The following is a 14,583-nucleotide window of genomic DNA, read 5'->3' on the forward strand; positions in this document are numbered from 1 at the left end:
GCGATGATGGCTGTACAGACAGAATATTGGAAGTCTTGTACAATGCCCCAAAACCCAGTGGAAAATACCCCAAATGGTTGGGTCTGGAGTGGGTGGTGCTTCCAGGGCAAGTGCAAACAGCAATTCTTTTTGCCCTAAAAAACATGGAAGAAAATTCAGATTCTCCTGCCTGTTTCCAGGCGATTCAGGAGCGGTGTAGGATGGTTTGGGGGGCAGTGCCAGTGGCGGCTCCTCATGTTGGTGACAAAACCAACCCAACCCCTCACTGGCCTCTCATAAAAAAGCAAAAAGTGGAAAAAAATTGCAAAAAAAACTGGAAAAGATAAAAAAAAAGCAGCTGAGAGAGCACTGGGGGTACGCAGAGTGGTGCACCACGGAGCTCAGTAGGTGTTCCCAGTGGGAAATCCCAGCTGGCTTCATGGATGCTCCCAGATGTTCCTGCAGGGCGAGGCCACAGGTGCCATCGCCCTCCTTATCCTCGCGGAGCCGGTAGAGCCAGCGGCACTGGAGCCAAGCCACACGGAGCCGGGGTTGGGTGTTGGCAGGAGAACCCAGATCCAGGCAGGACAGCCAGGAAGGAGCACCGCACAGCCTGCAGCCCCCAGGGTCAGCCCCACAACAGCGGCCCCAGGGGGCTCTGGCCTCGGAGCAGCAGCTGAGAGGCAGCTGGTCCAGCACAGGTGGCTCACCAGGCCCCAGCACACAGGTCAGCCCAGCCAGGAGGCTGGGACAGCATCAGAGGGGAGAGCACTGGATCCTCCTCCAAGAGCCAGGCGCTCCCAGACTTGGATTCTCTGACAGCTGGGTCCTCCAAGAATTGTATCCAAAAGCTGGATCTTCTGAGTTGGATCCTCTGAGAGCTGGATCCTCCAAACACTGGACCCTCCTCTTTGAGCTGGGTTCTTCTCCAAGCAGCAGATCCTCCTCGGAGAGCTGGATCCTCTGACAACTGGATCCTATGAATGTCGGATCCTCCTCTGAGCAGCAGATCCCAGGAGCGCCACCTCCCTCCCCGAGCGCTCGCCATGATGTCCCTTTGCCGAAAAGAGAAAAAAAAATAAAGTTTTATTCCTGTTATTTTTTTAATGAAAGAAAAACAAAAACTAAAGCAAACCTGCACTTTAGGCAGCCGGGGGGACCGGGGCCCCCGTGTCCCTTCCCTGCAGCCGGCGGGGCGGCTCCAGGGGCCGGAGGCAGGTCCTGGGTGTTACCACTAGCGCAGATGAGGCCGACGCGACGAACTCCTCCTGCTCCGAGCACTCCTGACGTAGCAGATTTTTGCAAATGGAGTTTTACAGTCTATATTTAAAGAATTGTATGTTTGTAACAAATAAAGTATGCGGAAAAGTGAATGAAAACGAGCCTGGGCCTGACTTGCTCCTTGGGGGTGCCGTGGGAGGCTCTGGAGGGTGGAGGTGGTGCCACCACTGTGGTGAGGGGTGGGGTGGTCACCCTGCAGCTCTACAGGGACATGCAGGATGCGAAGGTGGCGGGGACACAAATAGGGAACGTTGGGTCCCCCATCTTGTCCTGAGGGAATCATCTGACTCAGAGGAGCTGGGGGTGTGAGGTACCAGTACGGTGGGGAGGGAGAAGGTTTGGCGTGGCTTAGACGTGTTGTGTCACAGCTCAGGCTGGTGTGTGCACAGGAATTACGTGTGTGTGGGTGTGTGCAAAGTATGCGAGGTGTGTGTGTGTAAGGTGAGTGTAAAGAGAGTATAAGGCATTTGTGCCATCACATGGCTGCCTGCTGTGGGTGTGTGTGTGTAAAGTGTGTGTAAGGCGTGTGTGCCATCATATGGCGGCTTGCCGTGTGCGGGTGTAAGGCTGGGAGGGTTTGGCGTGGCGCGTGTGTGGTGTGTGTGCCATGGCTCAGGCAGGTGCGCGCACAGGTGTGTGTGCACAGATGCGAAAGGGTTGTGTGCCACACACACGACTGCGCGGTGTGTCAGGTGTGCGTGCCATCACACGGCTGTGCCACACGTGTGTAGCGGGGATGTGCCGCGGCCGGAGCTGCGTGCCGTGTCCCCGCTGTGCCCGTGTGTGTAGCGGGGATGTGCCGCGGCCGGAGCTGCGTGCCGTGTCCCCGCTGTGCCGTGTCCCCACCGGCAGTGCCGCAGCCCCCGCCCCCCGCGCTGCGGCTCCCTGCGGGCTCGGGCTCATCTGGGGGCACGCGGGGACCCGCCTGCGCATGAGCCGCCGCCGCCGTCACTGTCACCGCCACCGGGGCCTGCTGCGACCCCCGAAGCCCCGGCCCAGATATTCCCGCAGCTGCTCCGGCTCCCCCCTCGGCCGGACCCGGGGGTCGGGGGAGCTGGGGACAGCTGGAGGGGCCCCGAGGACAGCCGGGGATGTCAGCTGGATGGAGCCCGGAGGGGCCCAGTCTGGGGCAGTTGTTGGCCGGGACAGGTGCGGGATGAGGGGCCGGCGGCACCCTGAACCTCCCCGGCAGCTGCAGCGAGGGGCGCGGGCTGTACGGTGCAGCTCGGCCCTGCAGCTCGGTGCAGGGAAACTGGCACGGCGGTCGGGACAGGCGGGGGAATCAGTAACAGGTGCCTCCCTCCCCCAGCCCGTACCTCCGGCTGGAGCAGGGTGGGCGTGGGGCTGGGACCCCTGAGCCCCCCCGGCATTGCGGCGAGGGGCGAGGACTGTGCGGTGCCCTCCACCCCGCCCGCTGCTGGAGGGAAACTGAGGCCCGGCAACCGATGGCCGTGGGGACATGGGGACAGTGACCGCGCCGGGTGCAGCCGGGCTGAGGGGCCCGGGCTCCGGCCCCAGCCCGGGCAGGGCTGCGCTGTGTGAGGCCCGCCAGCTCCGCAGCTGCTGCCCCGTCAACGACCCTCGCTCGGGAATCCCCAGTTCCATTTATAAATTCCGCTTGTCACACAATCGGGTTCCATCGGACACTGAAAGGGGCTCGTCATGAGAAACTGAGTTTTCTGTAAAACGTTTGTTGGGCAAAGGGGTTTTATTCCCCGTAACAGTGCCGTGATTTTTTTGGCCACGCTTGATCCCTGCCGTCACCACTGGCAGTCCCTTCGGCCTCTCAGGGTCCGCCCCAGCCCCCGGTCCAGCCCAGGGGCTGCGGGGTCCATGTTACCTCACTACCGCTGTCCTTCTCACTCAGCCTATGGGGCAGCGCCGGGTTATTTGTGTAGTGCCCCAAAGAAACAGGGAGGCTCAGAGGCACCAGCGGGCCTGGGTGTCCCCGAGCAGGCTCCCCTCACGCCGGGGCCTCTCTCAGCCCCGAGCAGGGCCGGCCACGTCAGGAGCGAATCCCACGGCCCCGCGGAGCCCTTTGGCAGGCCCAGGGCCCTGTGGGACCCTCTGGCGGGAACCGGGGCCCTCCTGGGCCCTCCTGGGCCCGCCAAGCCCCCGCGCCCCCCTCACGGCCCGCCCCCCACCCCCCCGGCTCCCTCAAACAAACACGACCCGGGGCGGAGCGATGGAATGGGCGGGAAACATCACCCTATTGCTATTGGATCCATGAGCTGTCAATCACCCTGACCCCTCCTCACGCCGCGGTGCTCGTTATTACTATTCGTCGGGTGGTGACATCACCGACGCGAGCACTCCCCGCCCTCACTCCGCTGTGTGCCGTGTGCAAAAGCAACACAGCCGTTAAACGAGCCGCGGGGCGGAGCCAGAGATGGACGGGGAAAGAAGCGGCTCTCCCATTGGGCGTCACGGGATGTTCAAATTAGTATGGGAGGCGGTGATTGGTGGCGACGCGGCGCGGCCCGCCGCCCCCGCCCGGGCGGGTCATTGTCTGGCGGCTCCTGAGGCGGGTCGGGCGCGGCGGTGGCTTTCGGGTTCGGACGGCGGCGGCGGTACCATGGTGAGGGCAGGGGCTGCAGTGGGGCTCGGGACTTGGGGGGCCGGCCAGGACAGCGCGGCCGGGCTTAGCCGGGCCCTGTGTGGCCGCCAATGGGCGCCGCTGTTAGCCCAGGCCGGGCGGGGGGAGGAGGACGGGCCCCTATCCGTGACCTTGGGTCCGGCCTGGCGCTCCCCCGGTGCCCCGTGGCCGCTGCCGCCTGGCTTCTGGGGAGGGGGTTTGTCCTGCCCTCCAAATCCGGCCCCGCCGGTGCCCTCCAGCGCTGTCAGAGCGGTGCAGTGTTGGCCGGTGTCTCGTCGGTCGCGGTGTGTTCCGGTTGCGGCTCGGTTGGACGGGAGGAAGTGGCTGTCGTAGGGGAAGCGTCAATCGAGGGGCCCGAGCGGGGTCTGTCAACCGCCCGGCGCCTCCTCCAGGGGTACGCGGGTACATCTCAGCTCGCCTCTCGGGGAAAGGCCCGCTCCGTGGGGGAAGAGAAGGAAGTTCATTCTCCGGTGCCCCGTTCCTGTGGCTCCGTAGGGAGAATGGGGGGAGCCGGGTCTGGAGCTGTCAGCGCAGGCGGGCAGGGAGATAAGGGGTACAGGGGTTCTGTGGCTCTGTGCGCAGTTCCGCGGATCTGCAGGATGCTTTGGGAGGTTCTTAGGCTCGTTGGGGGGGGGTTCCGTGAATTCGCAGGGTGCCTGGGGGACTCCCTGGGTCTGCGGGAGGGTTCTGTGGGTACATAGGGGATTTTTAGGGTGACTCGGGTGGTTCTGTGCAGCTGCGGGGGATTCTGTCGTTCTGTAAAGGTATCTTGTGGATCCACAGGAGAGGTTCTGGGGGTCTGCAGAGGGCTTGGGGGGTTTCTGTGGATCCGCAAGGGATTTCTGTGGATTTGCAGGGGACTTGGCGGGGTTCTGTGGTACCGGGTGGGAGAGGGGTGGTGGGTGTTTCAGGGGATTCTGTGGATTCTTGGGGTGTTCTGTGGATCCACAGGTAGGCTCGAGGGAGTTCCGTGGGGGGCTTCTGGATTTGTGGAGCTGGTGGTAAGGGCCCCGATCCCTCCGCGATGATGGAAACACCATTGTATTATGCAACTTCTGCTGCCGCCAAGAACTTGTGCTCGGAGATGTCTGGGAATGTGCTGCAGGAGATAAGAAGTTGCTGCTTGGAAGGGTTTTATCCTGTTTGAAGCAATAAGAAAGAAAAAAAGTTTGCCTGCTGTGAAGGATCCAGTGGGTCAGACCCAGGGAGGATTTAGCATGGGAATGTGCTCCCAGTGAGGGGCTTTGGTGGAGAGAAGGGATGGAGATGTCACAAGGATTGTCTGAGTCCCTGGGAGCCGCAACCCGAAGGGTGAGGAGAGAATTCCTCGGTATTGCTTCCTCTGGAGGGAGGAATCCTCGCTCCCAGCACGGAGTGGGATGATCTCCCATAGGGAGCTGGAGGCGACTGGGCTGGGGGAACTTCCCGTGTTCCCTCTGCAAACCCCGTGTTGGGTTGGTGAAAACTGGGACAAACCTCGAGATTTCCACAGCGAAACCTTTCTTGCTTTTCTTAGCCAACCCCTCCCCATGAAGATCTATCAGGCAGGCAGCTCCAGGCTGGAAAACCTGATGGGGCAGTGGGAAAGTTCACAGCTGGCTGATAAAAGCTCTCGGTGAGAACAGCCAGTGCTTTTCCCAACACTGCCTTTTATTCCTAGAGCAAGGAAATATCCACAAATCCCCCTTGCCTCCCCCTTTCTTGCCCATAAATCTCCCTTTCCACCCCTCAAATCCTGCTTCCCCCAAAACGCCCTCCTTGAGTTTTGCAGTTTTATGGAGCAATGTTTTCTCCTGATTAAGTAACTTTTGGTGCTTCACAGTTTCTCCAAGTTATCCCTGAAGACCCTTCCTGTCATGGCTGCAGGGATATAGAGCGGATTTGCTGGGTCCCCCATGGCTTCACTCGGTGCCCTCTGCTTATTTTAATCAGCCCGGGATTAATTAATGCCCCCTTGGGACTAATTTTTTTTTCCAGTGTTTGAACTGAACCTTGTGTTATATTCCCACCTGGCTGGGATGTGACCCAGATCTTCGTTAAGCAGCATCTTGTTTTAAGGATTAACATGCTCCATTTGCTCTCCTGGATCCTTTCAGCTCCCTCACCATGAGCTGACATTCCTCATTTTTAGAGGGGATGGGGATTGTGGGATCAATATATGCTATAAAAATAGGGATTGTGAGTATCCAGGGTGTTTTCAGGCTCCCATCTCCCTCTGCTGTTGTTTCTTGTCTCTGTGTGGGCTCTAGAAATTGGTTTTGGGGATTGTTATCCCTGTTTTTTTTTTACCTGGAGCAGATTTTGAGTTGCTGACATCTGGTGCAGCTCCCTCTGCCTTCCTTCATCACCCGTGGCTCTCACTGTCATTAGGAACAGCTCTCATTAGTGATTAATGATGTCACGGGGTCTTCCCATATCCCTGGAATCCATGGGTTTCCTGACAGCGGATGGGAGAGCCCAGCAAACCCATGCTTGGCTCTTCCTTGTTGCTCAGCAACTCCCAAACTCTTGGCTTTGGCATTTCCACCCCTTTCAACATGATTTTCATTAAATCCACAATTTCTGGGGCTCCTGGGTGATTTCCAGGAGGGGAATTACCCTTGAATCCCACAGGATTCACATTCCCATGTACAGGAACAGTGTCCTGCCTAGTGTACAGTGTCAGTATGTGGAGAAATTGAATCTGAAAACAAGCTGAGCTCATAAATGGTGGAAAAAAATGCCCAACAATGGGATTTTGGGCTGTTTCCCCCCCACTTGGCATCTTCTGGAAAACAGTGGGATTAGTGGCAGGAGGAATAAGACACCTGGGTGAGGGAGCAGCTGCTGCACCCTGAAAACCTCCCTTGTTTATCATCCCCTTGAATTTGCGTGGTTTGAGAGGCCCTGAGTTGCCAGGGAGCTGCCAGATTATCCTGCAGCAGGTCCCTCTGGCTTAGAATTAACGAGATTGTTTGGATTCGGGGATTAATTAATGGGCCCCTTTCTCCCCCAGGCTGGAGGCAAGGCGGGCAAGGACAGCGGCAAGGCCAAGGCCAAGGCCGTGTCGCGCTCCCAGAGAGCCGGGCTGCAGGTATGGCACAGGGAATCACCACCACATGGAATGCTGAGCAGCTGGAGGGCCCCAAAACCTCTTCTTCTGGGGTTTAAAAAACTAAGTATTTTAACCTGGAGCGACGAGGAGCCCTGGGCTTGCAGAGGGGGTTTGCTGTCAGGTGGGACAGAGAGGATGGGAGGATTAATTGGGAGAATTAATTATATTTTCTAACTAATAATTAAAACACAATTATTTTATGCTATACATGATATAGCTGTATTTTACTAAATTATATGATAGCAATATACAATATATAAAATAACAATATAATGTATTATTATAACATTAATATTACATATTAATTAGTAATAAATAAACTGGATAGTGATACTTAAGTCCTCTCTTTGGAGTGTTGGTCCTGGAAGCTGCAGCCCAAATCAACAGTGTAGGGTGTAAATATGCACATTGTGGGGGGGGTCTGTAGGTGTTAATGAGGTTGTTAATTGCCCCCCAGTTCCCAGTCGGCCGCATCCACAGGCACCTGAAGACTCGGACCACCAGCCACGGGCGCGTGGGAGCCACGGCGGCTGTGTACAGCGCAGCCATCCTCGAGTACCTGACCGCTGAGGTAGGAGCCTCCTCCCCAGCCCCAGCCCCCCTGCCCTTGGCATTCCCACCTCCTCCTGCTGTCCTGCAGGTGCTGGAGCTGGCCGGGAATGCTTCCAAGGATCTGAAAGTGAAGCGGATCACGCCCCGGCACCTGCAGCTGGCGATCCGCGGTGACGAGGAGCTGGATTCCCTGATCAAAGCCACCATTGCTGGTGGAGGTAGGTGGTGTTCCCGTGTTTCCATCCTTGAGTAGGAATTTTAGCAAGAAGGGGAAATGTGGGGAACCAGATAGGAATTTGGCAGTTGGTGTAAATGCACGGGCTTGCTGCTTCCCTAGATTCACACTGAGGGGGTCGCACTCGACATTCACACTGGATTTCCACAAAATGGGAAATGGAGGATTTTTTTGTTTCTTGGGAATTCTGCAAGTGGCTTGACAGGATTTCTCCCCTCTTCTCTTCAGGTGTCATTCCCCACATCCACAAGTCCCTGATTGGAAAGAAGGGACAACAGAAAACGGCGTAGAGGAAGCGCAGCACCGAATCCCCCCGTCATCGTACTGTACCTGGGCACAGGAACATCTCGGGGATACGAGGGATTTTTTTTAAGGAGTAGTTCAAAGGAAGAGCATAGAGAGGATTGACTGTAGAGGAAACATTGGGATGGGTTTAGATTCTGATAGGACACACTGCGGGCTGTGGGGTGGCAGCTGGGGGGGTGGGTGAGTGGCTCAGCTGCCCCTTTGTTTTATACAAAAATGGAACCCATAAACCATTTTTTACAAAAATCCAGACGGTCTCCAGTGGTGGTGGGGGAAGGGGCAGGGGATTGGGCCCCCCGGTACCGATCAGAGGGGCCTGGAGCGCCCCATGGAACCGGACCCCAATGCAAAGGCACGGTGAGGGGCGGGGCCGCCCACTATGCAAATGTAGGGGAGGGGCTTGTCCCACGGCCCCGCCCCTCATGGAGGTGTCCAGCTGTCCTGTCCTGGACTCGGGGGTGTTTGTGGGTGTCTGTCCTGCCCACAGGGGTGTCCGTCTGTCCCAGGACTGGGGGCTCTGGGTGTTTGTCAGGTGTGGCTGCGTGGGTGCGAGATGTCCATCTCTCCGGGCCGTCTGTCTGTGGTTGTCAGGTTCTGACAGTCCTGAGCACAGGGTCCTGCCCAAGCTCCCGCCGAGCCCTCTGTGTCGTGGTTGGATACAGGGGGGTGCTCCGAGCCGGGCCCGGCAGCGGCGGGAGGAGCCGGAGCCGCTCCTGTACTGGCAACACCGGGCGCCGGTTGCATCAGGCGTCAAGTAGCCCCAACGGCCTAGGGCACCATCAGGGCCGTGCCCGGGCTCAGACCCGCCCCGCCGGGCCTCAGCGCCTGGGGTAGCCACGGGAGCGGTTGCAAGCGGAGGCAGGGGACAGGGCAGGGCCGTGCCGGGGTCGGTCCCGACGGGCCCGAGGTCGCACAATGGCGACGCTGGTCTGCGCAAGATGGCGGCGGGGGGGCGGGGCCGTCCTCGCTGCCCGCGGGCTATGCAGTACGCATGCGTGCACCGTGCCGCTGTCGGGCGCATGCGTGCGCCGCCGCGCGCCTCGAGCTGCCGGGCCGCGCGGGAGTCACCATGCGGTCACTACGGGGGAGTACGGCGGCAGTATCAGTGTCCGTCCGCAGCATTGCGCAGTGCGGGGCAGAGGAGATGGCCTGACGGGCGGTTTATCTCCGGTGAGTGCCCGGCTGGCAGCGGAGTGCTACGGGCTGCCCCGGAGATTGAGCCCAAGCTCCGCGTTACGTAACGTGCTCCCCTGCCCGACTGCAGTGGTTCTGGCCGCCCGCCCCCGTGGCGCGTATTACGATTGCCATTGGCTGGGCGCAGCGGCGGGGCGGAGCGAGGAGGCTATAACTAGAGGCGGTGCGGTAGGGGCCGCGTTCAGTCCGTCGCTGCCGTGCCTGGGTTTTGCCGGTCCTGCGCTTTTCCCTTCCGCCTATCGCCGCCCATCGCGCCACCATGAACGGGCAGCTGAACGGTTTCCACGAGGTGTTCATCGAGGAGGGCACTTTCCTCTTCACCTCCGAATCCGTGGGCGAGGGGCACCCAGGTGCGGGCCGAGCGGGGCTGGGCGGGGCGGTGATCGCGCAGGCGCGGCGGGGCGTAGGGGGAGGAGGAGGATGGTGAGGATGAAGATGAAGGAAGTGAGGATGAGGATGGAGAGAATAAGGGTGGGCCGGGGGCGTGGGGGGGGTGGTGACGCGGGCGGGCGCGCGCGCAGTGTGAGGCGGGCGCGCGCTCGCCGCATTGCGGGCCCGGCGCGCACGTGCTGCCCGCGTGGGGCGGGACTCGGGGGGGGGGGGGGGCCGGTGCCGCCGTGACTCAGCCGTGACTAAGCAGCTCCCGGTGCCCCCGCATGGCACGGGACTCCCGCCGTGGGCTGCCTTCCCGCCTGCATGCCGGAGGTAAGACGGGCCCGGTGACCCCCCACCCCCCGGGGCCGGAGTGTCGCCCTCAGCCCTCCCCACGCCCTCCGGCGGTGCCGCTGATGTCGCTTGGCTGATGATGAAGTCTCGTGGGGCTACCCAGATGTGCCCTCCCGCCTTAGCTTGGGGAGGGGTTTACTCCCGGGCGGTGGTTGGAGCCCCCGCAGCTCGATACCAGTCGGTGCCGGTCTCTCCCGGTCTTTGTCATCGCCGGTTCGGGGCACATGACCGTTAATCTGCCGAGGCCGCTGCCGACGCCCAGCACCCGCTGCCTGGGCACACCCAGTATCTTTGAACCCTCTCGGCTCCGGCCACTGTGGCACTCATTTTTGGGGCACATCCAGCACCTCCCGAGCTCCCGTCAGCTCTGGATCCCAATTGGGCCCCGTGGCTCTGCTCCTTCTGGCTCAAGCATGCACAACCCCATGGCACAACCTGCGGCTGCGCTGGGGCTCCCCCACGCTGCCTAAGGGAGGAGGCTCTGAGGTCCATTTCCTTACTCTCTCCCACCAAAAAGCATCCGGGGGATCTTCCTCCCCTCACCCCAGCTGGGCGCTGTCTCCTCCTTGCCCAGATCCTGCCTGGAAGGTCGCTTGCAAGGACACCCGCAGTCCCGGGGACACGGGTGGCCCTTGGGACACGCCAGACACCTTCCACGCACACAAAACACTCTGGGAGCAGGAGGGAGCTGGGTGTCTGGTGAGCTGGAACAGCTTTAGCTGAAGGCAGAGTTGCTGGAAGCTGGCATGCTGCGGATTTGGGAAGCTGGGATACAGATCTGATCCCCTCAGTGGTGCCACAGGGCTCAGCCTTAGTTGGAGCTGGAGCTTAATTGGGACATGCCTGGAATTCCAGTCTGGGGACAAGGCAATGGCTGTGCGCACCCTGGGGGGGCTCCTGGATTATGGGGGCTATGATCCCTGTTCTGGAGGCTCCGGAAGGAAGGGCTGTGCCATGTTGAGCTGTCCCGTGCCACCATGACGCCTCCTGCTCTCCGTGTCCCCAGATAAAATCTGTGACCAGATCAGTGATGCTGTCCTGGATGCCCACCTCAAGCAGGACCCCGATGCCAAGGTGGCCTGTGGTGAGTAAGGGCACCAGGGGACAGACAGCAGGTGGGAGACGTGGAGGTGACACCGTGCTGACGTCACTCATGTCCCTGCAGAGACGGTTGCCAAAACGGGGATGATCCTGCTGGCGGGGGAGATCACCTCCCGGGCCAACGTAGACTACCAGAAGGTGGTCCGGGACACCATCCGGCACATCGGCTACGACGACTCCTCCAAAGGTGTGTCCTGGGCTGCCACCGTCTCAGTGACAGCAGCAGGGGTGGCACAGGGCTCACCAGAGCCCCGTTTGTCCCCTCAGGTTTTGACTACAAGACATGCAATGTGCTGGTGGCCCTGGAGCAGCAGTCCCCGGACATTGCCCAGGGTGTGCACCTGGACCGCAGCGAGGAGGACATTGGTGCTGGTGACCAGGTGAGACCCAGGGCCGTGGGGTCGCTGTGGTGTGACCGGGGGCTGGGTGTGACCTCGTTGTCCCTGTGCTGCAGGGGCTGATGTTCGGCTACGCCACGGATGAGACAGAGGAGTGCATGCCCCTCACCATCGTCCTGGCGCACAAGCTCAACGCCAAGCTGGCCGAGCTGCGCCGCAGCGGAGCCCTGCCTTGGCTGCGCCCTGACTCCAAGACACAGGTGAGGTGCTGGGGGGTCCACAAAGCCCTCGGGAGCCCCCTTTTCCCTGCCTGGCCTCTGACCGGTGTCCCCTGGCAGGTGACAGTGCAGTACATGCAGGACCGCGGGGCAGTGATCCCGATCCGGGTGCACACCATCGTGATCTCGGTGCAGCACGATGAGGACGTGTGTCTGGATGAGATGCGGGATGCGCTCAAGGAGAAGGTCATCAAGGCTGTGGTGCCCCCCAAGTACCTGGACGATGACACCATCTATCACCTGCAGCCCAGCGGCCGCTTCGTCATCGGCGGGCCCCAGGTGCAGCTGGGGGCACGGTTGGGGGCAGCATTGTGGTGGCAGCAGTGACACCGTGATGGTGACATTTGTCACGGCACGATGGCGGTGTCGGCAGCGACACCGTAACGGTGGCAGTGATGTCACGGTGATGGCAGCGGTGATGGTTCAGTGCTGAGGGCTGGTGACAACATGGTGACAGTGCTGACGTGGTGGTGATGACACCGGTAGTGGCACAGTGGTGGCAGTTGGAATGGTTTGATTGCGGTGAGAATGGCACAGAGGTGGCAGAGACGGTGCGGCTGTGGCGGCCACAATAACGTGACAGCGGTCGCAGCACGGTGTGGCGGCGGTGAGAGCGTGGTGATGGCTCAGTGATGATGACGCTGGTGACAATGTGGACAGGCCTGAGATGCTGCTGTCCCCAACAGGGTGACGCAGGGCTGACAGGCCGCAAGATCATCGTGGACACGTACGGGGGCTGGGGCGCGCACGGCGGCGGCGCCTTCTCGGGCAAGGACTACACCAAGGTGGATCGCTCGGCCGCCTACGCCGCGCGCTGGGTCGCCAAGTCCCTGGTGAAGGCTGGGCTGTGCCGCAGGGTGCTGGTCCAGGTGGGTGCTGCTCTGGGTCACGGCTGGTCCCGGTGGGTGCTGGGACACCCCTCCTCAGGCTTTTGGGGGTCTGGCCTCACCCACAGCCCTGCCTTCCCCCTGCAGGTCTCCTATGCCATCGGGGTCTCGCACCCCTTGTCCATCTCCATCTTCCACTATGGCACCTCCCAGAAGAGCGAGCGGGAGCTGTTGGAGATCGTCAAGAAGAACTTTGATCTGCGGCCCGGGGTCATCGTCAGGTAACGGGCAGGGGGGTCTGTGCCGGGGGGTGGGGGTGGGCGGGGGTCCCTCCCGGAGCAGCTGGGGACCGCCTGGCGCCTGGACCCGGCGCGGAGCCGCTCGGCCGGACGGAGAAGGCGCGCTTGGGGCGCGGACGGGGTAAGTATCCGCCGGAGCCGAGCGCTTGGAGCTTCCCCAGCGCCGGGAGCGTGCTGGTGTTTGGGGGAGCAGCTGGGGAAGCTCCAACCGCCCCGCGGGGTGGGGAGGAGGCAGAGGCGCCACTGTGGAACCCCCGGCCAGGCAGGGAAGGGGCGAAGGCAGGACCCTGGGGCCACCTGACTGAGTTGGGAATTGTGTATTCCAGGGATCTGGATCTGAAGAAGCCCCTCTATCAGAGGACCGCAGCCTATGGCCACTTTGGTAGGGACAGTTTCCCTTGGGAAGTGCCCAAAAAACTAAAATACTGAGGAAAAAGCATTGTTAGGGCTTTTCCCCCCACTCCTGCGGGCGTAGGTTACAGAGAAGCCCGTGGGCTCTGGGGGAAAGAGCTCCTGGTCCCTGCACCCCCCCGGCTCCCTGGCCCCACCATTGTCTCTCACCATCGTTTTGGTTGTGTGGGGACCACGTGCCTCTCCTGGAGCCCCCCCCATCTCTCCCCAAATTCCTCTGGATGGTTATTAACAAATCTGTCTTTACTCCAAGCTATGAAACGGAGAAAAAGGCCCAAGTGCCCTCTCTCTCCTATGCCCCCACTGTCACAGGGGCCGCCCCATGTTGGGTCCCAGCAGTCCTGCTGTGGGGGCATACCCCGTTTTATCACTCCCCATTACCCCTTGACCCCAAATTCCACTACATCAGTTTGGCTCCCACTGTCCCTGCCGTCCTGCTGCAGGGGTGGGGGGGACACACAAACCCCTCACTCTGGCTCCCTGTGTGTCCCCCCCACAATCCTCATTCCACTGGGAGGATACTCATTCTGGCTCCCCCAGTCCCACTGGTGGGGAAGACACTTCCCATTCCACCTCCCCATCCCCTGGGACCTCGCTGGTGCTTGGTTTGGTTCTTAACCCTCATTTTTAGCCTCTTTTTGTTCCAATAATGCACATTTTGGGGGGGGAACACGCTAAAACAGACCCCCAACCCCCCCCTGAGGGTTCGGTACCAGAGGAAAACATTTTACATTCTTTTTTTTTTTTTTTGGGTTTTAATCCAAAAGCTGAAGTGACTCCCCAACTGCACAATCCCTCCACTCCCCCAACTTTGTCCGGATTTTGGGGGGAAAGGGGGGGCATTTGGCGCTTGATACTTGAAGGTTTGGTGTATTTATTGTGCGCCGAGGCGGGGGCGTGAGTACAGAGAAGTCCCCGCGCTCAGCCGGCAGCTCCTGATCCCTGAAAGCCCCCCCTTCCCCTCCCCCCGCCCTCCCCCCAGCCCCAGCAGTTTGGGGTGAAACGGGGGGGGATTGGGTTTGTTGGAGTGCCGGGGGTGCCCCGGGCGTGGCGCTGGTGGCTGGTGTGGTACAGAGAAGCCGGCTTGTTTACTGCCCGCCCAGGCTCCGGTCCCCAGAGTGCCTTGGGGAGAGGTAGGGGGGGCTTTCTCCTCCCCTTGAGGATTCCTTTTTTTCTTTTTTTTTGGTTTTTTTTTTTTTCTTTTACTATTTTCGGGAGGTTTCGTCCAAATGTTTTAATCCACTGAATCCAAAAATGAACTCAAAAAGAAAAGAATCTCAATAAAAGCGATGAGTTAGATGGAGCCCCTCGAGTGTGTGGGGGAAACGGCTGTAGGGGGCAGCTGAAGGATTTTGGAAACTGCCAC

General features: G+C 60.3%; 2 protein-coding genes across 2 annotated transcripts; both read left to right on the forward strand.

Annotated features, from left to right (window-relative positions):
* Positions 1–3,649: 3,649 nt before the first annotated feature.
* LOC102106586 (histone H2A.V) lies at positions 3,650–8,293 on the forward strand. Its single transcript, XM_005532915.3, has 5 exons — positions 3,650–3,838; positions 6,852–6,929; positions 7,408–7,521; positions 7,591–7,720; positions 7,966–8,293. Exons 1-5 carry the CDS (start codon positions 3,650–3,652, stop codon positions 8,025–8,027), a joined length of 573 nt encoding a protein of 190 aa, XP_005532972.2. The 3' UTR covers positions 8,028–8,293.
* A 1,114-nt stretch (positions 8,294–9,407) lies between these two features.
* On the forward strand, positions 9,408–14,516 carry MAT2A (methionine adenosyltransferase 2A). The gene is made up of 9 exons (XM_005532916.3): positions 9,408–9,587; positions 10,970–11,047; positions 11,129–11,251; positions 11,332–11,444; positions 11,519–11,662; positions 11,741–11,959; positions 12,367–12,549; positions 12,655–12,788; positions 13,133–14,516. The coding sequence occupies exons 1-9, from the start codon at positions 9,497–9,499 to the stop codon at positions 13,233–13,235; spliced, it is 1,188 nt and encodes a 395-aa protein (XP_005532973.1). The 5' UTR covers positions 9,408–9,496; the 3' UTR covers positions 13,236–14,516.
* The last annotated feature ends 67 nt before the right edge of the window (positions 14,517–14,583 follow it).

Source organism: Pseudopodoces humilis, chromosome 30, assembly GCF_049639895.1.
Source record: "Pseudopodoces humilis isolate 2021_Gansu_Grassland_sample_001 chromosome 30, ASM4963989v1, whole genome shotgun sequence".
NCBI classification, from domain to species: Eukaryota; Metazoa; Chordata; class Aves; order Passeriformes; family Paridae; genus Pseudopodoces; species Pseudopodoces humilis.

Coding starts and splice junctions, on each gene's coding strand:
- LOC102106586 (XM_005532915.3), top strand. CDS start 3,650: ATGGACGGGGAAAGAAGCGGCTCTCCCATTGGGCGTCACGGGATGTTC. Junction 3,839..6,851: donor ACGGCGGCGGCGGTACCATG/GTGAGGGCAGGG, acceptor TTTCTCCCCCAG/GCTGGAGGCAAGGCGGGCAA. Junction 6,930..7,407: donor CCCAGAGAGCCGGGCTGCAG/GTATGGCACAGG, acceptor ATTGCCCCCCAG/TTCCCAGTCGGCCGCATCCA.
- MAT2A (XM_005532916.3), top strand. CDS start 9,497: ATGAACGGGCAGCTGAACGGTTTCCACGAGGTGTTCATCGAGGAGGGC. Junction 9,588..10,969: donor CGTGGGCGAGGGGCACCCAG/GTGCGGGCCGAG, acceptor CCGTGTCCCCAG/ATAAAATCTGTGACCAGATC. Junction 11,252..11,331: donor CTACGACGACTCCTCCAAAG/GTGTGTCCTGGG, acceptor TTGTCCCCTCAG/GTTTTGACTACAAGACATGC.